At 39.3% G+C, this 22,601-nt stretch overlaps 1 protein-coding gene across 1 annotated transcript; it reads right to left on the minus strand.

The window, feature by feature from the left end:
• Positions 1–8,077: 8,077 nt before the first annotated feature.
• Positions 8,078–21,038, minus strand: LOC111574173 (noelin-3-like). Its single transcript, XM_023278606.3, has 6 exons — positions 20,521–21,038; positions 16,767–16,910; positions 15,306–15,461; positions 13,503–13,722; positions 12,002–12,108; positions 8,078–9,868 (listed from the first exon to the last, which is right to left on the minus strand). The coding sequence occupies exons 1-6, from the start codon at positions 20,773–20,775 to the stop codon at positions 9,191–9,193; spliced, it is 1,560 nt and encodes a 519-aa protein (XP_023134374.1). The 5' UTR covers positions 20,776–21,038; the 3' UTR covers positions 8,078–9,190.
• Between the last annotated feature and the right edge of the window lie 1,563 nt (positions 21,039–22,601).

Consider the following 22,601-nt stretch of genomic DNA (forward strand, 5'->3'; position numbering starts at 1 on the left):
GAGTTAATCTCAACTTAACATCAAGGGTAGACCTTTCTGCATCATCTTCCTTATTCAGAATTGGTTTCTGTGTCGGATATGCATGGCTGAGTAACTCGAATATTACAACTTGCCACTAGTGTAGTGTAGAGTCGTTTACTAGTAGTAGTCCATAAAAAAATGAAATCAAGTAAAGATATGGAACTTTATGTTGGTGTTTTTCATTTTCAGTGTCTCTGTTTTGTGTTATCTGGTAAATGCAAGTATTTTTGCTTTACCTTGGGACATAATTACACCGAGGATCAATAGATTGAGATGTATGTCTGTGTCTTTGTAAAACATTATATTCATTATTATTTAAACTCATAACAACTTTGCAGTGAAGCAAATACAAAGAAGGGCCTCTGATGAACGCTAAATCTTGTCTCATCACTGCTCTGCTTTAAATGTATTCAAAACAAAGTGATCCCTGCCACACAAAGCTATTATTTTTAATGACTTCAATCATTGCAGTCGACTTGTTTTTAGAGACATCAGCCTACAGCCTGATCATGAACTCAAACAATTTCCCAAATGTACTGTTGAGTGTGTTCATTTTTTGTGATGGAAGACAAGCAACTTCTCTCAGTTAAAATAGTTTATTCTGCAATGTAAAATTAGCTTCATATCAGGAGCCATTATTGATTAGAGGACCACAGTCAACAAAGTGTTAATCTGTAGGCATCTTCCCAGGAATGGATGAAGTTCAATGTACACAGTCTTTTTATGAAATGTGCTACAATCTTTTTGGCTAAAACTGTTGGAGAGAAGTCGTGGTTTAGGCTTAGCTTTCTCTCCATTGGTGCACAGGCGTGTCCTCAGCCTCTTGACACACGATTCCTCCAATCAGTCAGTGCCGTATCCTAAGAAAGAGACCCTCCCTGTATGATTCATAAGTCTCTATCTGCATTGTTCTCTTTGCCAGTAACTGCTGACTTCCGCCTCAGTCATATGGTATTATCACAGCTTCTAGCTGACACACCAACTCCAGTCATGAGTATTTGCATAAGAGAACACCTGACATCATCAAAACTGAATTGATTTTTTTTTTTTTTTTTTTTTTTAACAATTAACCCCTTTTCTAAGTCAGTAGGAAAATTGGCATGGTAACCGGAAATCAAGCAAACAAACAAACACACACAAAAACCAACAATTGTCAACAATGTAATTTTTTTTTCATTTTGTCTCATTGTCTCAAAGTGAAAAAGATGTCTTCCTGCATTTTCTTTCTGTTGTATTTCTTCAGCCACATATCTGATTCCCATTTTAATACACAGTGATAAGGTGGCACAGCGTAATCTCCCACTCCTTGAGGATTAGCCCACAACTGTCAGGATGATTTGTGGCATCATATGCTATCATTTCCATGATCAGACACATGCTTTTATTGTATTTCAGTTTAGAGGACATTTCAAACTTCCTATAGTGCTAACATTTGATTTAATTTGGATTATTTTGTGTTGGACTGACAGCTAAATTCACCCACACTGCTGGCCAGCAGATGTTAATGTTTGTACTCTAATAATCATAAAAAATGGCTCCCGATGGATGCTCATAAAATGGCATCAAATTAACCACAGTAATTACATTTCTCATTTGGGTGATGGGTAATAGCTCTCTGCAAAAAAGTTGCTCTGTGTGGTCAGTCCTGCCTGTCTTCTTTTAATAGACTGTTTCACAGTGTGCACTCTAAATTGGTCTGGGTTTATTTCCTGGAAACAGTGTTTGTTTCTATCAGTGACTGGAAAGAAATTCATTTTAACATGCTGCTTTGTTTGTTTGTTGTTTTTGCTTGCTTTGAACTAACATCCATCCATCCATCCATCCATTATCTATACACCACTTTATCATCATTAGGATGGCGGGAGGGCTGGAGTCTATCCCAGCTGACGTGGGGCGAAGGCAGGGGACACCCTGGACAGGTGACCAGTCTGTTGCAGGGCTACATATACAGACAATCACACTTGCATTCACACCTACGGGCAGTTTAGAATGATTAATGAACTTCAGCATGTTTTTGGACTGTGGGAGGAAGCTGGAGTATCCGGAGAAAACCCATACAAGCACAGGGAGAACATGCAATCTCAATGCAGAAAGATCCCGGGAAAGCCGGGACACGAACCAGGGATCTTCTAGCTGCAAGACGAAAATGCTAACCCCACGCTACTGTGCAGCCCTTGAACCAGCATGCTATGTAAAAAGTTATTTTAATTAATTCAAATTTGAGGTGAGACAAGTACAAACAAAAGGAATAAGATACTGAGAAATATAATGAGAAGATCAACACCATTCTAGCAACTCTCCAGCAAATATAAAGTCGGTTAGCTTAGTACGAAGATTGTAATCGAGGGGAAACGGCTTGCTCGGCTCTGTCTGAAGGTTACAAAATCTGCCTACCAGCTCCACCAAAGTTTCATTTGTCTAATCCGTACAAAACTGAAATGTAAAAACATCAAGCTGTTGTTTACCAGGGAGGTAGTGTGCAGAGTATTTCTTGGCCTGGAGCAGTACCTTTCAGATGCATCTGTTTTGCAATCATGACAATAAGACTTCAGAAAGTTACTTCAAGAATTTAAGCTAATCTGACAATCTAACTGCTGGCAGTGGTTTTGTTTTTCATTTTTTAAAATTTTTATTTTTGTATGCAGGGACGAAACTAAATAAGCAATGAAGTGAAAGTTTAAAAAAAAAAAGATCTTAGTCATGAATTATTAAACTGTAAACTGAAAGAAGCACCTCTTCACCCTCACCAGAAAGATAAACAGTTGGCAGGATGATAGTCTCAGCTATGTTTCTTCATGTTTGCTGACAATAGGTAATGTCTGTTTATTTCCTGTGTTGTGACTGAATTGTGGATAATACTTACAGACTCTTTGTCATGTTGTTCAGTAGAGCCCTGCTGAACCATTACACTTCCACTGGAGTAGTCTTAGGTTAGCAGTAAGCTGGACCACAGAACACAGAGCTGGAACATATTATTCTGGTAACTACTGTGTATTGTAGTGTCATATTTTTGGGTATGATGACTGATGTCTTGATGGTATTGGGTGTGTCTGTTGAGGGCACACACACAGCTTTGAAGATCATAAAGTAGAACATGTATTTTTGGTGTCAAGACAAATCACATGCTTTGTAGGAATATGGAGTACTCAAAACAACGGTGCAAGCTTAAGGCAATCTAACTTTGAAAAGAGGTTACAGTAAAAAATTTCAGAATTTAGCCTCATGCGGCTGCGCCAAGCAATGTAGATAAAAGTGTAGGCTGCAATGTGCTTAATGGTAGAAACTACACTTTATGATAAAATTGCACTTGTTAATTTAGGAGCACCATTCTCAGCTTGTCTGAGAAAATGATCAATTTAGACTAAGTCTCAAAGAGACTTTGATGAAAAAGAAATTGATCAGTCTCATTATGAAAGTGGTAAACGCTGATTTCTTTGACCTCCAGTTCCCAAAACAAAGAAATACACAGCAGAACTGATGATAATTGTACACAAACATTTATTAACTACTACTACGAACAAACAATAAACAACAACAGACAGTGAATAAATGAATGAATAAATGCAGATAAACTAATGAACTGCGATCGTCACTAGAAGCAGCTGGTAGAAAAGGTGATGAATTTAGAATTACTTTGAAAATTGGAAAACCAGCTATAATTTGTAAATTCACCTGTTTGGCAGAAGGAAAGTGATAGTGATAGTAGTTAGATGGAGGACGCTGCAGGATGTGGTGCTGTGCTGATTAGTTGGTTCAGGAACACAGAGACGAGGAGGCACTTTGGTAGGTTTGTATTGCAAAAGTGTGCTGAAGTAAAAACACTAAGAGTCAAAGCTCATAGTTGTCAAGAAAATATTCACACTGTTGTAGTTCTTAAGTAATTCTTAAGCCCAATTTCATTCCTCTAAGAGCCCATTTTTCTAAGAGCCCGTGTTCTACAAGCTACTTCTTACAAGCCGCTAAGTTGACTTTTTCTAAAAGCACCCCTTTTCATTCTTCATAAAGCCTCGTTTTTCTTCCAGGGACTTTCCTCTATATAGAAAGTTTTGGAGCCAAATTCAAATCAGCATCTGACCAATCATGGCTGTTTTCCTCCCAAGGGGTGGTGTTGAGCTTCACTGTCCAGGAGAGGTCAGAGGTCAAATACCTTTAGAGCTTACTCTTAATTCATTTCTTACATGTACAAATTCAGTTGTTTAACATTTATGACGATCACAGATCTGAAACAACACCGAAAAGGTGATTAAAATGACACCAAACACAACATGTTTATCTCATATGGTTCCAGGGATAATAATAAAAGGTTTAAACATGAGAATAAACCTATAAATTGTAGAACTTTGGCTACATGAAAGTAAAATTATAATATAGTTAACACAAGCATATACATTCAATAATAAGAAAAATAAGACATAGGAAGTATATATGCTTAGAGTTGAAAGTCTCTCTCTCTGCCTTTATGGCTGTGGTCTGTGACAGAGAGAAGGAGGATGTTTGTGTATCATGTGTGTGCATCTTCCACAAACACTTCAGATTCCATGTGTTTGTCTTCCATACTGGTCCTGATCAACTTGGTATCAGAGACTGAATCCAGATCATCATTCCAGTGATGCTGCATTTCTTTAATGTTCTGATTTAAACTGTTTAATCCATTCCAGCATACTAGGCGCTGTGTGTTAGGTAGGGAGATTAGAAGGTCAGAATGCCAATCCTCTTCTGCAGCGGTGTGGTTTTCCTCACAGCTGATACTTTATGACCCTTATCAGATTCTAGTGGAGGTAGGAGGAATCCTGATGTCTCCAAGAGAGCCATGAGTAGTCCTTTAGTAGTAAACATCCGATCAGGAGATGTTCCATTTGGAGGTGAATTTTGGGTTCTGAAATGGTGTCTTACCAAATTTACAGCTTTGGAAAAGGATCTTTGGATCTTTGTGTGTTGCTCTGGAATGTTCTGCTCCTCAGCAGGTTACAAGGTGTATCAGAAAAGTAACACATAATGGTGAAAAATGCATGAAGAATGTCATAAAAAATAGTAGAGGTGAGTACAGAACAGAGTCTTGCCAGAAGGAGACTTTTATAGGTGCTAGTTCTGTAACATGTTAGATGTACAGCTCTGAAATCGTTGAGTTTAATAAAACCCTGACATCTGCTGTCACGCCACTCAAGACTTAAATTGTAATATCTCAGGAATACTATGCTTCACAAAGCTGAAAGAACAGTACAAGTTGATGCATGAGGAGCTACTCGACATTGGTGCACTCTAGGGATCAATATCTGAGGAGATCCATACTGTGTTTTCAAAAGCATGGAGTTGGAGTGGCTGCTTCTCTGACCTCGTGTCTGGCTGACCTGCATTGATCGGACGCAGAGGAGTTTGAGAGATTGAGCTGTGAGTGGTCAATGCACCCACACTGCATATTACTGGCCATCCTGCAATAGTGTGTGTACACATACGCAACCGTTCAAAAGTTTGAGGTCACTTAGAAATGTCCTTATTTTTAAAAGAAGAGCAGTTTTTTTCAATGAAGATGACATTAAATTAATCAGAAATACAGTCTGGATATTGTTGATGCAGTAAATGACTATTCTAGCTAAAAACGGCTGATTTTTAATGGAATATCTTCATAGGGGTACAGAGGAACATTTCCAGCAACCATCGCTCCTGGGTTCTAATGCTACATTGTGTTAGATAATGGTGTTGAAAGGCTAATTGATGATTAGAAAACTCTTGTGAAATTATGTTAGCACATGAATAGAAGTGTGAGATTTCATGGAAAACATGAAATTGTCCGGGTGAAGCCAAACTTTTGAACTGTAGTGTATTATAGTATGAGTGTGCAGTACAAGGACGCAGGCTAAACAATGTCCTCAAGATCATTACATACACCAAGCAGTCACACCTCCTCACCACAGAAAAGCTCACTCATAAGTCTCTGTTCATGAGTGAACAGACCAGTGCTGCAAAACCTTTGCAAAAACGGTGTGATTGATGTACTAGTGTCATGAAAAGATTGAAGTTGTTTTTATGTCATCCCACTTATATACATTAATCAGCATGGAATTAGCAGCATCACTTGTCACAAGACAAAGTTCCCACTATTCTGACCCTGGAAACAAACATTTATTTTAGGATACAAAACTGCACTACTTTGCTTTGAAACAAATGTTTTATAGTGCAAAAAGACCCGACTCCTTCATTAACCTTGTGGTATTTGTAGACAATTGTGTTGACTTCATAATTGACTTCTATTCTGGGATTTCACTGTATCTACCAAAAGCTGTTTGAGATTATTATTTTTTACCACAGAATTCTTAACTGGCTCTAATCTAATCTCTTCATCTTGCATTAATTATGTATAATTTAGAACAAGTGAATTCTGATTATGTGTTAGTTTGTTTCACTTGGCTCTACAGTACATCAACTTGTTTGGTTTGACTTCAGCTTGAATTTCTAAAATCTTGATTAATATTTTCTTCGTGCGTACTTGTCAGTTTTACTCCCAAATGTTTCATTCATTAACCGATCTCCACAGCAGTGAGATTTATGCAGCATATTGCAATATGTCAGAATTATTGTTACAAATTACATGTAAAATGATAGTCATAAAATAATAAAATGGACATCACGGTTTAAAGTCACTGCATATAATCATCCATCCATTATCTACACACTGCTTAATCCTCATGAATGTTGGGTAGGCTGGAGTCTGTCCCAGCTGACTTAGGGTGAAGGCAGGGGACACCCTGGACAGATCATCAGTCTATCCCCAGGATTACACATAGAGACAATCACTCTCACATTCACACCTACGGACAATTTAGATTCATCAATTTACCTCAGCATGTTTTGGACTGTGGGAGGAAGCTGGAGAACCCGGAGAAAACCCACACATGGACAGGGAGAACATGTAAACTCCATGCAGAAAGATCCCAGGCGGGCACGCCAACCAGGGATCTTTTGCTGCAAGGCGAAAGTGCTAACCAACAAGCCACTGTGCATATAATCAATAAATTGTTATTGTATACTTGTAGCCCCCAATTTTCGTTGTATAGTCAATGCAGAAGCACAGGTTGTTTTGAACCTCAAGATAGATAAGAAAACACCTCAAGAGAATTCACGCTCAGCAAAGCATGTTAGACAAGATGATCTCATATTTTAAGTGAGAACTGTATTTTGTGTTATCAGTAATGTATTAGGGATCATAATTAATACCCCGATATCAGTGGGAAGATTTATCCAGGAATTGCTTGAGGAACATGATGAAGAGCCCAAAAATGTTGACTTGGCCTCCAAACTTCCCAGATCCCAATCCAAATGAACATCTGTCACATCCACTGACACTCCATCCCACAGCCCAGACAATCCAAAGGATCCGTTAGCCAACATCTTAGTGGACTCCCGAGGTCCTCTGTTCGTATCCCCATGGGTCAGAACTGTTTTGCTAGCACAAGGAAAATCTACACAATAACAGGCAGGTGGTTTTAATGTTGTGGCTTATCAGTGTACATCAACTGTTTATGTTCAGAAAGTATCTTCCAACACCTTTTGCAAATAAAAATAGGGCTGCAAATTCACAATTTAACAGTATCTCTATATGCATTTCTTGTTTCCAACTGCCAAAGAAGTCCACTACAACATTAAAAATAGCATTTTCTTTCTAAAGAACACAACACAGGCCTAGTAAATACAGTATACATGGATGTCACCAACCAAAGATGTTTATTTGAACTCTCAGAACCAGTAAAGCCAAGATACAAATCAAAGCACGACGCCTTTTGCAAGCTGCTGTTGTCAACTACAGAGATATTTACAGCTCAAAGACATTGTCTGTTCCATGTGGAGAGCAACCAGGAAATTAACAAATATCTGGCAACGTGATAAAAGCTCTCAAAATGACAATGAATCAAATCGTTTTTAGCAGAAAAGGATTATTGCACTCATATCTGTTGGTTGTAGTTATTGTCAAAATAAATGATAGTGCAGCGTCACTGCACTTTAAGGCAGGTCAGAGTTGTTAACAAGCGTATCAATCTGAAAACACAAACACACAGAACAGTGACTTAATGAAAACAATACTTTATTTTAGTTATTTAGGACTTCTTATTTACACAGATGAATTCTTTTCAGACTGTCTGTATTCATGGATCTTTACTGTTGCATTACTATAGCTAGAGAGAAGGAGAATGGGATGTTGTGCAAATACAAAATACACAGATATAGAGTTACAGTAAAAATGCTGTTAGGATAGCCAACATTCATGCACAAGAGCTATTATCCTTGGGCTTACAGAACATACTGCACTGAATAAGGCATACAAACTGTTGCTGAAGTTACAAAAAAGCTAATATCTCAGAGTACTATGTTAAAGGCAACAAGAATTTGGTGTTTGCTAACTACTTTGACTTAGTACTTCAAGATATCCAATGACCTGGATGACTGAGAATCTTCAGTGACACAAAAAAGCCAAGTACATGAACTATACAGGTGCATTATGGTTCACCACATTTCTCATTGTCTTGTACAAGGTCAAGCGCAAAACTTTTCAAAGGAAAAGCAATTTGACAAATTTGAAAGCTAAATGGAGGCAGTGAAAAGCAGGAATAAATTAGCAGAGTATGATGAATAAATGGCAAGGAAAGAAACAAAGCGAACAATTAATGAACACAGTCAAAATATGAATAGATGAGGGGACCTGGATAAATGCAACGCTGGATGAGAAAACTATTATAAATGTGAATCTTTTAGATTAAAGTGAAAAAGGAGCTTCAGAAATGACTTGAAGTTCATTGTTAGGTATCTAAAAGTTGCTAGGTAAAAGTGCCATTATTAGTCCAAAATGTATTATGTTTTAGTGCATTTAGTGCATTATGTTTTATAATGTACTCAACTGGTTTACATGTTATGCTGACATTTATTTTTTTCGGCAAAGTGTCACATTTCCACTGTGACAGTATATGAATCATTTCATTTTTTTTATCTGGAAACACATAAACAGCTTGATGTAAGTAAATAAATATAATGTATAAATAAAATCAAATGTGCAAAACTTATCAGGGAAATAAAATACATTAACAAATAAATAAAATGAGTTAGAACATTCAGGCACAACCTTCAATGTTTTATGTTTTCTTTTTCCGCTATCTTTCCTGTGAACAGTATGTTCCTTCTTTTAAGAGTCATCCTCAGTTTTAATGATGTGGAAAAGTGTAACATTAAACAGGACTTGGTGGCCGTTGTTCCAGCCATAGAGGGCACGGTCCCTGGCATTGTAGTCCAGCATAGACATGTGGAAATACTGGTTATGAAAGGGAATGTCTGTATACTCGTATGTGGAGGTTTTAGTAGAGTAGGCATAGTATACCTTGGCACCAGTCAGATGGGAGTTAGTGATGTATAGAGTTCCACAGATCATAAAAGACTCACCAGCGTTCCTCTTAGAGTATTCTGTGTTCCACGTGTTGATGATCTGAAGTGTACTGGGGTTCAGCTGGCTGATGACGATGTTTCCAGCGTTCTGATTGGTGGCGTACACGGCCCACAGGCCCAGCTCGTCTGCCATCAGGTCAATGTCTGAGAAGCCTCCCCAGGTGTATGGGTAGACGTTATGGAAGCCTGCTGACTCCAAAGCCCTCTGTGTGACTACACGGCCTGTCTCGAAGCTGTACCTCACGATGATGTTACTCTGCATCTTGTTGTAGTACAGAGACCCGTTGTACACCACGTGATTGGTTCCAGCCCATTTGAAAGGCAGGTTGTAGGTTCTGGATTCGACTCCAGCCACAAAATCAGCAATTGATTTGTACTCTTTTACTATCTTGTTGTTGGTGTAGCTGTCCATGTACCACACCTGGAGACAAATACATACAGACAATATTCCTGTAATGTTTAAAAAACTGTCAGTTGTACATGGACAAGAAACACGAATAACTCACATGGTCATGAAATTATATGCAGATTAAACATTTGTACACCAAAAATTGTAGGCTGTATTACAATATTTATGCAAGTTCTTTGTAAAGTAAAGAGATCACAGAACACCAGAGTTTCATAAATGGGGAGATATTACATTGTCAGTTGCTCAACGTTTCTTGGTGGTCAAATACTCAGTGATGCACTTCTCTTTACTTGTTATTAACAAAGTCAAACAGGGACCAAAGGAAGGCAACGGTAGCCTTCCTGGAAAACCTTGTGTGTTAATTACCTCACAGAAAAGCATCCGAACAGGATTGCTTATGCAGTGAATGTTTAACAATTATCATGAGGATAAAGTATTACTGTGGAGTTTTGACAAGCGCTGCTCCTCCACAGTCTTTCGATAAGGCCAGGTCTATGTTAATTTGTACTTGTTTGTACCCACTGTATGCTATTACATCGATATGCAGCTGATAAACAGACAGGACAAAAAAAATGTGTCAGAAAAGTAAGACAAAGCAAAAAATTGATCACATAAAAGAAATCTTAGCAAGGAGCACAGTTATGTTGAATAGCCTCCACTGTGTCTGACATAATGCATGTAGCATACAATGATAAGCCTGATTAAGAAAAGGCTTCCTCTAGTACTCTACCATTCAAAAGTTTGAGATCACTTAGAAATGTCTTTTTTTGAAAGAAAGGCATTTTTTTCAGTGAAGACAACAATGATTAATCAGAAATACAGTCTGGCCATTGTTCATCTGGTAAATGACTTCTAGCTGAAAACAGCTGATTTTTAATGGAATATCTCCATAGGGGTACAGAGGAACGTTTCCAGCAACCATCACTCCTGTGTTCTAATGCTACATTGTGTTAGCTAATGGTGTTGAAAGGCTAATTGATGATTAGAAAACCCTTGTGCAGTTATGTTAGCACTTGAATAAACATGTGAGTTTTCATGGAAAACATGACATTGCCTGGGTGACCCCAAACTTCTGAACAGTAGTGTATGTGACTAGTGTGTGAATATGGTTTCTCAAATGCTTTACATAGAAGGGATTGTATCGACACACTTTTCAACTCTCAAGGATAAACACAAAGCTTTTTGAAAGCTTTAATGTAAACATGAAAACGGATCAAAGTAATCCTCTCCTCATCTCAGTGCCTTTATTGTATTTCCTTTAGAGTGTTTAAGGTTTTTTTTTGCATATAAAAATTCTGCAAACTTATAAAGCTCAAAGTCCACATCAAACAGAGTTATTATTCAGCACAGAAACACAATCGCTCATGTACTAACACACTCCATTTTAAGTCCAAGATTTTCTTCCATTACTTATTTACATCATCGTGTGACACATTCACATAACGTCTGCCTAAAGACCAACTGGGCCACACCTCAGACATAACAGAGCTCTTTGTCTTAACCCCAGGTTTCTGAGTTGACCAACATCACCTCATTTTCATCATCGCCAGCTGACTAATTAGAGCAGACTGGACTTTTCAGAAGGGCGACCTTAAAGAGGCAGGAGATAAAACTGAGCATTCTAGACAAATTGTGAGAGGAGGTACCGCAGCAATGTACAAGTATGCAAAGATATTCTAGCAGATGACAAAAACAAAATTGTATACCTGTAAATATGCATAATATAAGCATTTTAAGTAACACTCTAAGTCGAGCACAGCATCCTTTAAAGGATGGCCATTAATGTGTTAAGTACTTGGAAAATTGACAGCCACCATGTGCTGTATACATTAGCTTTCTTTAGTATGTGCTGCTGAATGATCTGTGGCAAATAGTAAGTCAAGAACAAACTCTTTCAGTCATTTATTGTTTTCCCCACATTCAGTTAAGAGAATCCTAATATCCCAACTGGTCTACATATGTTAAACTGCCCAGCAAGTTGTGTCAAGTTTTATGTTTAAGCTCTGCAGTCAATTGTGTAAAATGGTTTTAGCGAGTAGGATATTATAATTCAACCACGTGTCTCCACTCAGGAGGGAAGCAGTTGTATGTAAATTATTAATTTGCTCTGTGTTGCTTCAAAGACAAAGAGACATTAAAACTCACCCTGTTGTTTTTGGGAGACGCCTGTGGGTCAGTCATCCAGGCTCCAAATCTGGTCCCTGAAGTTTTCACTGTCAGCGGCCCGGTGATCTTCATCAGTTTACCACATGCTGTGAACATATCATACAGCTCTGGTTATATATGCTATAAAATCATGACTGGAACACGATTCAAGTATAAATATAAAAGACTGTATAAATCTGGCGCTGCACAGTGGCTTGCAGGTTAGCACTTTCGCCTCACAGCTCAAAGATCCCTGGTTCGCCTTCCTGGGATCTTTCTGCATGGAGTTTACATGTTCTCCCTGTGCATGTGTGGGTTTTCTCCAGTTATTCCAGCTTCCTCCCACACTCCAAAAACATGCTGAGGTTAATTGGTGATTCTAAATTGTTCGTAGGTGTGAATGTGAGTGTGATTGTTTGTCTCTATATGTAGTCCTGTGATAGACTGCTGACCTGTCCAGGGTGTCCCCTGCCTTCACCCTAAGTCAGCTGGGATAAACTCCAGCCCCCCGCGACCCTAATGAGGACTAAGTGATGTCTAGTTAATTGATGGATAGATGGATGTATAAATCTGGTAGTGGCTGCATTTTCAGTCCAAAAAGTTTGGGTTCTGGACAGTGTGTGTGCAGCTTCTATCACTTTTCTTTGCCATTACTGAAACAGAGGTTAATAAGAAAAGTGAAGCCAACTTGTACAGCCCCTTCCCATGGGCCAGATCTGGGGAAACATTTATCCCACATAGTTTAATATTTGAGCTACTCGAGTTGCACTTAATTCATCTTGCTAGACACTTTAATTGCGCCACATGACAGCAGGCTATCACTTGCACACAAACTTGCAAGTTCCCTATTAAGTATTGAAGTGGTATTTTACCGAATCAATCAAAGTTCATGGACAATGAAAGCAGTCATCTCAAGCACCGACAGATTTCCAGCCACATCCTATTAGCATTCACATGTTAGCTATTTATGTTGACACTTTGACAGGAACCTTCACTGTTGATAACCTGGCAGTTGGCAAATTGGAGCTTTAGTTATGCAAACCTTTATGAAAGACAAAGCTGTTCTGAAGGCAGAATTGATCTTGTTAGTGGAGTTATACCTCAGTGGGTGGAGCAATTTAAGTCCAGCTTTTCAAACCACAAATGGAAAAGAAGAAAAGAGAAGGAATCAAAATGAAATGAATTATTAAAATTAACATCAAAGGTAAACTAATCAATCATTACTTTGAAAAAGTCAGAATTTTGACTCAGAAGCCAGAGTGAAGTTTGATGATGTTACCCCATTTTACCTTTTGCTTGGAAAATTGCTGTTGACTCTGCAAACAGGGCTTTTCTCATGCCAGTAACATTATTTCAACCTCTGGCAGCACTTCTGCTCTGTCCTCCGCTCTGTATCTGAAATGCCAGTCTGCTAGTAGCTGCAAGAAATTTGCCATTCGATAAATCTGTGGTCACCATGCCTGGATCTGATGCATTTGGGGATTTTTTGCAACAGACTCACTGAGTTTGCTCATACAGCTACGGAGCCTATTTTCCAGGTTTAGGACCCTCTGCTGCAGTTCCTCGTAGTCATAGGCTCCCATCTCCTCCTGGATACCCATCAACACACCAGACAGGTTTCTGATCTCCTCTTTGAACTGGGAGATGAGCTTGGCATCTGTCCTATACTGTTCCAAAACAGGGATCAGCGGCTGCAGGGTCTCCATCTTTCCCTTCAGCTCCTGTAACAAACAAAGCAGTAGTGCACTGTAAAAAAAACAGACTTAACAAATCTCAGTTTGGCAATGTACCGCATCTGTTTAAAGCTGTGTGTTCATACTAATAAATGTAAACAACAGTCTCCCTCCTTTGTTTTGCACAAAACGTAGACATTTTACTGATTATTACAAAATGCCTTTCTGAGTAAGGGAGAGGCACAATTATGTGGTCATGTGACGCATATATATCAGAAGTTTATCATGAGAAAATGACCCAACACAAAAGAAGAGGGATCATATACTTTAAGAAACAAACTGATTTCACCTGAATGATAATTGTCATAATAGTCCTAAATATTGTATCTTACTAGCATTTTATATATCTATATGTATACACTATTGTTCAAAAGTTTGGGGTCACCCAGAAAACTTCATGTTTTCCATGAAAACTCATACTTTCATTTATGTGCTAACATAATTGCACAAGGGTTTACTGATCATCAATTAGCCTTTCAACACCATTAGCTAACACAATGTTGCAATAGAACACATTAGTGATGGTTGCTGGAAATGAGCCTCTGTACCCCTATGTAGATATTCCATTAAAAATCAGCTGTTTCCAGCTAGACCAGTCATTTACCACATAAACAATGTCTAGACTGTAATTCAGATTAATTTGATGTTATCTTCATTAAAAAAAATTCTTTTCTTTCAAAAATAAGGACATTTTGGGGTGCCCGTATCTCAGCTGGCTGGGCGGACGACCCACGAACAGGGTCTAAGGTCCCTGACGCAGCGGTTATGGGTTCAAATCCAGCTTATGGCAATTTACTGCATGTCATTCCCCTACTCTTCTACCCATGTTTCCTGTCTCTCTCTCACTGTTCTATCTAATAAACGCAAAAATGCACAAAAATAATAAATTTAAAAATAAGGACATTTCTAAGTGACTCCAAACTTTTGAATGGTATGTACATAGATAAAATTGTTTGGGAATCCTATCTCCATCGACTCATCCATTATCTATACACAGCTTAATCCCCATTAGGGTCATGGGAAGCTGGAGTCTATCCCAGCTGACTTAGGGTGAAGGCAGGGGACACCTGGGCATTTTTAACTTCACTTCAGCTTTTCTAATTAATTTTGTTACTGAAGGCTTCAGAGGTGGAGTCACGATCATAATTACAGTCCTCTTTCTGATTATGCAAGTTTGCATTAATGTAACAGGTGAGTGCATGTACCGTAACCACAAACTACAGTGGCCACAGTGCTGTCGAGAAAGACATTAGCTCACATTTCAAGTTTCTAATCCATGTGACTCTTCTCCTTGGTCCCTCCTGTAAAAAGTGCTTTGGTTTTTCGTGGGTCAAATAAATGCTAAGTGGATATTTGTCACGCGGCTATAAGGGGCTGTGCTGTCAGTCAGTATTCATGTGGGGCGCTTTAAGACAACCTCGTCCTTGGCCTGGCAGTGGTGGACACGCATTGATCTTATGAGGAATGAAGGTTTATGAATTCAGATGCTTCTCAAGTATCTTTACAAGAGGTCCTTTCTCAGGTGATCCTGTGATGTTTCCCAAAGCATTAAACATCAAACAAAAATATACCTGAAAGTTTTTGTTGACGAGCGTCTTCCTGTCCGATTCAATCTGTCGGAACTTTGACCGCAGTCCTTTGATCTGGCTCTCCATTCTCATGATATACTGAAAGTCCCTCTGCGTCCGCAGATTCAGCACTTCGATTGACTGCGACATGTTCTGGACCTTTTGAAAAGAATGAAACAGCCCAGCATCGATTTTTCCATCCACCACAAGATTAAAATGTCCTCCATGTTCAGCGTTCAGTAGTCTGCCATGCTCCAACTTCTTGAGGAACTGATCAACATTTTGACCTCCAACGTATCTTTTAGCAGAACAAGCCTTCCAATGATTTGTACATGGACATGGGATTGCTACATGGCAGTTTTATTGTTCTGCTTCCTCTCAATTCTAAACCCATATTTCACTTTATGAGCTGGTACAGAATGTTGTGATTGTGATTGATTTCCAAATGTCGCACGCAGACTATTGAATCTCCTGGTTTTAATAACATATTTCTGAGAAGAAAAGCGATGCAGAAACCTTAAAGTCTCTCTCTGGTTTAATAAAAGCTTACTAGGTTTATGGGGCAAGTGAACAAGAAAGGATATGGTCCTTTCTCTCTTCTGTGTCTGACTCTAATTATAACAAACCAACATTATTGGAGCACATCACTAACAAAGTGGCACAACACTCATGCATTGTGTTCTGCATACTTTTCTGGCTCTGTTGGGATCCTGAAATGGCCTCACTGATGCCCTGAGGCAGCTTAGTACATTAGTGTCAAAGGCCCCTGTGAATGACAGAGAACACCCTTTGGCATACAACATTAAAATGTAGGCTACAGCAGTGTTTCCTTATATGGCAAACCCGTTGAGGAAATTGACTCCGATGCTGTGCTGTTTGTTTGTAGATAATGTATTAAATCACGACAGTCATGGGTAAAAAATAACATTTGGAACTACATTTGAGGGTTACACTTCAGTTCATAATGTTGCCTCAACATGTTCATAAATAATTTGATGAAATCAATTAAAAATGCATACTTTCATATAAGAAAAATCCATCGTTGTAGATATGAAAAACAGACCATCGAAACCTGATTTTATGAAAACATCCATTTTCTGATATTGCTAAGACTCACAATTAAATGGTAAAAGCCTGTTGATATCTTTGAATGGTTTGCTGGGAGGAAAGGGGGTCACTCTAGTTCTGTTTAGGTGAGATGAAGAGTATTTTCATCTTCAGAAGCAGCCATTCAGCTGATGCCATCCATGTAATATATGCAGAGGTGGAAAATAGGGTTATGGACCTGGCTGGTGCAATCTCGCTGAGGATTAGGGATACAAAGAAGCACGAATAACGATATAAATCGATGTGATGTCTGTATGAATTCAGGTGTGCTGGGTGCTTACAGTAAATGTGTGTGTTAGAGTGTGAGTGGGTGTGTTGTCATGTAAACAGAAATGTGTGTGACTTGTGTGCACATACCTTCTCCAGGAGCTGGCGCAGTTGCCTGCCTTTGGCATCTCTGGAGCACAGATTCTGTTCAGGTGCCACCACCGTGCAGATACAACGCCCATCTGCATCCTGAGCTGAGCTGTATACCTGCCATCCCTCCTTTGGCCTGATGGTCTGCATACATACACACAAGCACAGCTGTAAATACGCAGCACACATACCTACACACACACTGAATAAACAACTCTGATGATATCACCCTTATTAAATTGTGGCACACAGTTGTTTTGTTTTGTTGTTTTTTTCCCCCTCATGGGTCACCTATTTTTCTCCCTTATACCTCCAAAGCTTTGACATCAAACAATTCCACTGACTTATAAAAAGGTCTTTTTTTTAAAAGAACAAGGTGCTTTTTCTGTAAGATATTCCTCTGCTCACAGTATATGGTCTCCAGTGAATTTCCTCTTCAACAATAAATAGTGTTTCCTGGCCTTGATGAATAACCTGAGTGCTGAAATTCCTCTGTTTCTGCTCACTAGGCCTTCCAGTGCCTTAACTGAAAGTCCTGCTGGGAGACACAGATAAACCTGATTTGTGGGAGCTTTTCCTGCTCTTTATTACATTCAATATGCTCCACGGCACTAGCCTCCACTAGCGTATAAAGCCTAAAGAACATAACACTACGCATCATAAGCCGATGCAGCACTTTTAAATGCAACACCATCAACTAGTGTCAGAGTGTACACAATAAAATATAGTTTTGCTCCAAATATTGATCAAAGTGTCCTGAAGTGTTGGAGAAGTTGATAGCTATCAGGCACACAAACAGCATAAGTATTTGAACAATAATGCTGTTTCCTGTCAGCAGGGGAAATTAACACAAGCTTCCAGCCAAATACTGGCAACCTTTGACTGTGGATTGCAAATTTGTCTGCACTACCAGCCTCTTTGGCAGACTAACAATTATTATTTGGATTTTGTCGTACACCCTCAAACTGAATCTGGATGGAGAATAACACATGAAACGTGAACTTTGGCATCTATTAGACTTTCAAGCTTATGAATAAAAAAGCAAAGTGCCCTGTTTTCACAGTGCAGGCATCCTTTCCTTCTTCCATTCATCCTTGCCTGTCAGTCTGAGTAGTTTAAAGAGTGTTTGGAATCAGCCATGAAAGATCATCTCCCATCTGAGCAGGCGAAAACGTCACACCAAAGGGAAAGCTCAGGCTTTGACTCATCGTTTTCACATAAAGAAGGGATGAATTTCTTAGTTTACATTGTATCACTTCAATAAGAGTAATGCTGCTTAAGAAATAAATACCAACTATAACCATTATCTGTTTTTTTAAGGATTATATTATCTTGTCACTCTTTAGGTATTTAACATTTGCATCTTGATTCCTCAGTCAGATCTCCTTTTCACTTTGAAATATTATTTTGAAGTCAAAAGTACAACAAACAAATGCCTTCTACATTATCAAGCCTCTGAGAGCTTGTTTATTTTACGCACAACTCTGCTGTGCTTACATAATTCAACTTGAAAAAGTAGTTTAAGGTATTATCAAAGGACTGCAGCCCAAACATTTTCAAATTTGCACCTTCTGCATGGAATATGTTGCATAAAAATTGGAAATTAACCAAGGTAATCTCACTGAGCACTATTAAATCCAAACTGCAAGTTCCTGAGACCGACTCCACAACATGCACTTGTTTTTCACAACTTGCTTGTAAATTACATTTTTTATTTGTTTCATGCTTGTTTTTAATTATGCTTAAACTGTCTAATTTTGTAACTGCGTCTTGTCTTTGCTGCTGCCTATCTTGGCCAGGGCTCCCTTGCAAAAGAGGCCGTTATTCTCAATGGGATTTGTCCTGATTAAATAAATGTTAATAACTAATAATAATACATTTGTTATTGGTTGCTTATAAATTTTGTGATCTCTGAAACTTATTTTATATTTTTATATGATGCAGCCCCTTACAGGGCTGCACAGTGGCTTGGTGGTTAACACTGACGCCTTGTAGCTAAAAGATCCCTGGTTCGCATCCCGGCCTTCCCGGGATCTTTCTGCATGGAGATCAAATGTTCTCCCCGTGCATGTGTGGGTTTTCTCCAGGTACTCAGGCCACAGTCAAAAAACATGCTGAGATTAATTGTTAATTGTAAATAGTCCATAGGTGTGAATGTGAGTGTGCTTGTGCTTTGTCTCTATATGTAGCCCTGTGATACACTGGTGACCTGTCCACGGTGTCCCCTGCCTTCACCCTAAGTCAGCTGGGACAACTCTAATGAAGATTAAGTGGTGTATAGATATTGGATGGATGGATGGGTCCATATAAGATTATTCAATAAAAGCCATACAGAGTAGAAAATTTTCACCTCTACAGTCTTATTTATGACATCCTACTCCCCTGAGCTTGTGTGCTCAGTGTGCTATTCATGAAAAATAAAACCATGGTGAAAAGCAGCAGAAGAATACATGATATATCTGGAGATCATGCATGGTACATTGCCATAGTCTAAGAAATTATTAGCTACTGAATGTCATGGTGCACTATGGCTATAGCTGCAATCTGTCTCTCTCTCTGGTAAGAGCATAGAAAAAGGGGTTAAAAGAGGAAGAAAAAGCATCAGCTCCTGTTTTCTTTTCACTTTGCTTTGAAAGGCTACTGCAAAGAAGCTACTTTCACTAATCTGTTAAAAAGTCTGTCTCCTGTCTCTCGTGTGACGCACATCCTTTCCCCTCTTCCCACTCTCACATTTCCTCATATTAAAATGATTCTGTCGCTCAGCCAAGCCAGATGCACTCTCCAATTAGTCTTTTTTTTTTGTGAGGAACTCTGTACAAATAGTTTTTCTCTCATTAAATAATCCAGACAGCTGGTTCCTCTTTTGTTCTGAGCATTCATTTGGACTTTTTTATGAATCTGAAGACAGTTTTAAGTATTTTCTCAGCCTGCAAACATTTCCTGTTATTTATTTTTTCTGAACATTAATTCTGCACACCACTTTCAGTCATGGCAAGGTGATACTATATGAGGACATTGCTTTGCAATCAAGACACTGGCACAGGAACCGTGCTCTGCATGGGTGGAATGAACCTAATCGTCCGTTGTTCTTGTCCAAATGGCTTGCTGATCTGCAAGCTGCTCCTCTTAATTTGTGATCATGCTCCCATTCCCACCTCAGAACCCCAAAGGTACATGTCTTCCATGTATACCATTAAATTTCAAAAACATGGAAAAAATTATCAAGAAAAGGAAGACCACATGGATAAATTAATGAATAAATTAACTTTAAGTCAGATTTTTACATAACATTTGCTAGTATTAAAATGTTTAGTGCTGTTTCTTTTGTTTGGAGTTATTGCTTTTCATACAAAGACTGAACTCTGCCTAAAAAGTGAGCTACATGCCTGGCATTGCTCCAGGATCAATATCAATGCTATATGGTTGATGTAAGCAATAAACAAAGTGCAGTGAGGGTGCCTCTTCCTCCCACCATTACTTAAATTCTGTACGTGGATTTCAAGTTATTTTTTGCACACATTTTTGAATATTAATGTCTACCAGTGCTGGAGTATGTACAGGCAACGGCAACAACAGCAAAGAATCAGCCAAACATGCAACAATGGCAGGCAATGAGTCATTTCTGTGTGATGGAGCATTCACCAGGCGTTAAGAAACAAATGAAAGGCATCCCCAGTCAGCAACATGACATGACAGACCAAGTTTATTCTGTTCTTTCTGACAGAAATGTGAAGCAGCTTTCTGGGAAACTCACCACTGAAGGGCAGTATCCGAACAGCAGCAGGAACAGCAGTGGGTTCAGCACCACGGACAGAGACCACATCCTGCCTCCTCCACGACCAACAAATAAAATCAAATAAATAAAAAAAAATCTAGCAAGTTTTGGTCCTTGGGATCGCGGCACCTCGTCCACTACGCGCTGGTAAAAACCGTGTCTTCCTGAGGAGGAGAAGGAGGAGGAGGAAGAGGAGGAGGGGGGCACATCCAGCCACTCGTCCCCGTTAAGCATGCCATATGGTCAGCGGGGAGAAACCGGCGCTGGCAAGGAGGAAAAAGTTTGTGTGCATGCATGCGGCGAAAATCCGAGCTGCGTTTTTAGACAACACGGACCCTTGTTCGCGGATGTGACATCATCCAGCTGCCTCTCTTGAGTCTGGATGAATGGAGCTGGTGTGAGGAGGAACCAGGCAGCAGCGCCGCGACAAAAGTTGCAGCTGGCAGTATTCACGGGGAAATAACGAGGAGGAGGCGCGGGCTCCCGCTGCCGCTGCCGCTGCTGTGAGCGCGCAGAGCGAAAGAGCGCGAGAGGACACGGTGAGAGCAGCACGAGCAGCAGAACCCGGTTACTGCCGTCACGAAGTAAAACCGTTAAGAAGCGGGAGGTACGTGGATGTTCGTGGCTTTCGCTCAAAATCGTCGACAGAACATTTCCCCCCCTCTATTGGTGTGTATTAAAGTCCATTTAGGTTAACTAAAAGTTTGGAGATAAAAAATTTAAAGTACTGTGAAAAAAATCATGTACAAAATAAAATAAATATTCATAAATCGTAATATTCACTTATTAACATATTTTAGCTCTTTATCACTGATCATACAAGAGGTGATGAAGTACACAAACCTGGAGGGATGGAGAGCAGCAACAGCTAGAGGAAAAGTGTGAAAAAATGTCTACAAAATGGATGTAAACGTGCTTCTATTGCTGTTCTGTGTAATATTCATCTTTGTCAATTATCAAAATACTCAAAATCTGTTATAAAGTGAAAAATAAACATATTTCAAACATGAACTCATTCTTGTGTGGACAAAGATATAATACAAACAATAATACTAGTGATTATTCTTAACCAAAATGACAAAAATTGCATAAAACACATTTATTCTTATACATGTAATTTATGATCCACTTATGGAAGAGTGTAGAGTCCAATCACTCGTGCATCTATGGGTTAAACCAAGAGACGAATGCTCAGATGGAATATAAATGAATATTAAATATTGAGTGAAAGCTACTCTAGGGTTTAGAGTAATCAGTTGCCTTCAATAACCAAATCAGTTAAAATATTGTAGCGATCACAGCTGGTAGCTAGGACTGAACTGTTGCTGTTGCTGCAATGCACCATGGGAGTTCGGGATGTTGGGGTTATAAATGTTGCCGTGATTCATATTAGTGTAACAGTGTTATTAGTGTTTGCGCTTTATTGTGTTTTTGTGGTTTAGTTGGTCGAGACAGTTTAGTTCAGTGTTATGTTGTCAGTACTGTGAGTTAGAAATGCAGTGTATTAGATGTCTTCCAGTTACTGTGCATTGAGCACATCCAAACTAAAGGGCTCACTTCAGATAGTGTTTATAGATTACAGATGATATTATTGAAGTGCCAGTTTTCAACACAGGGTTGCTTCATATATTTATTAATGAGACAGACCTTGAGGCTGACTTCAGACAGTGGTGAAATGTTGTTGTATACTGTTACGTCCTCTGCCACTTATGTGGTTGGAACTGGACTTGCACAGCCTGTGTGTGTCGTGGGGGCTTTGGAGACTGTATTTATTGCAGCTGGAAGAAGACTGGGCTCCAGGTCTCACCTGGCAGTCATCAGGAGTGATTGGCCTGGAGCTCCAGACGTACTCTGAGCTCTGGTTCTCCACACCTCCCTGACCCATCTAATTGGTCCACCACCACAAATCCCCCTCCCACGAGACCCCAGCCATCACCACACCTGTGTATGAATCTGCAACCAAACTCTCTGTCAGGGCAGCTCCCGCTGCTAACCTTGCTCACACTATTAGTGCTGCTAACATTCAGGAGCAGCAGGACTGTGATTACATGCTTCCAAAA

This window comes from Amphiprion ocellaris, chromosome 10 (genome assembly GCF_022539595.1).
Source record: "Amphiprion ocellaris isolate individual 3 ecotype Okinawa chromosome 10, ASM2253959v1, whole genome shotgun sequence".
NCBI lineage: Eukaryota > Metazoa > Chordata > Actinopteri > Pomacentridae > Amphiprion > Amphiprion ocellaris.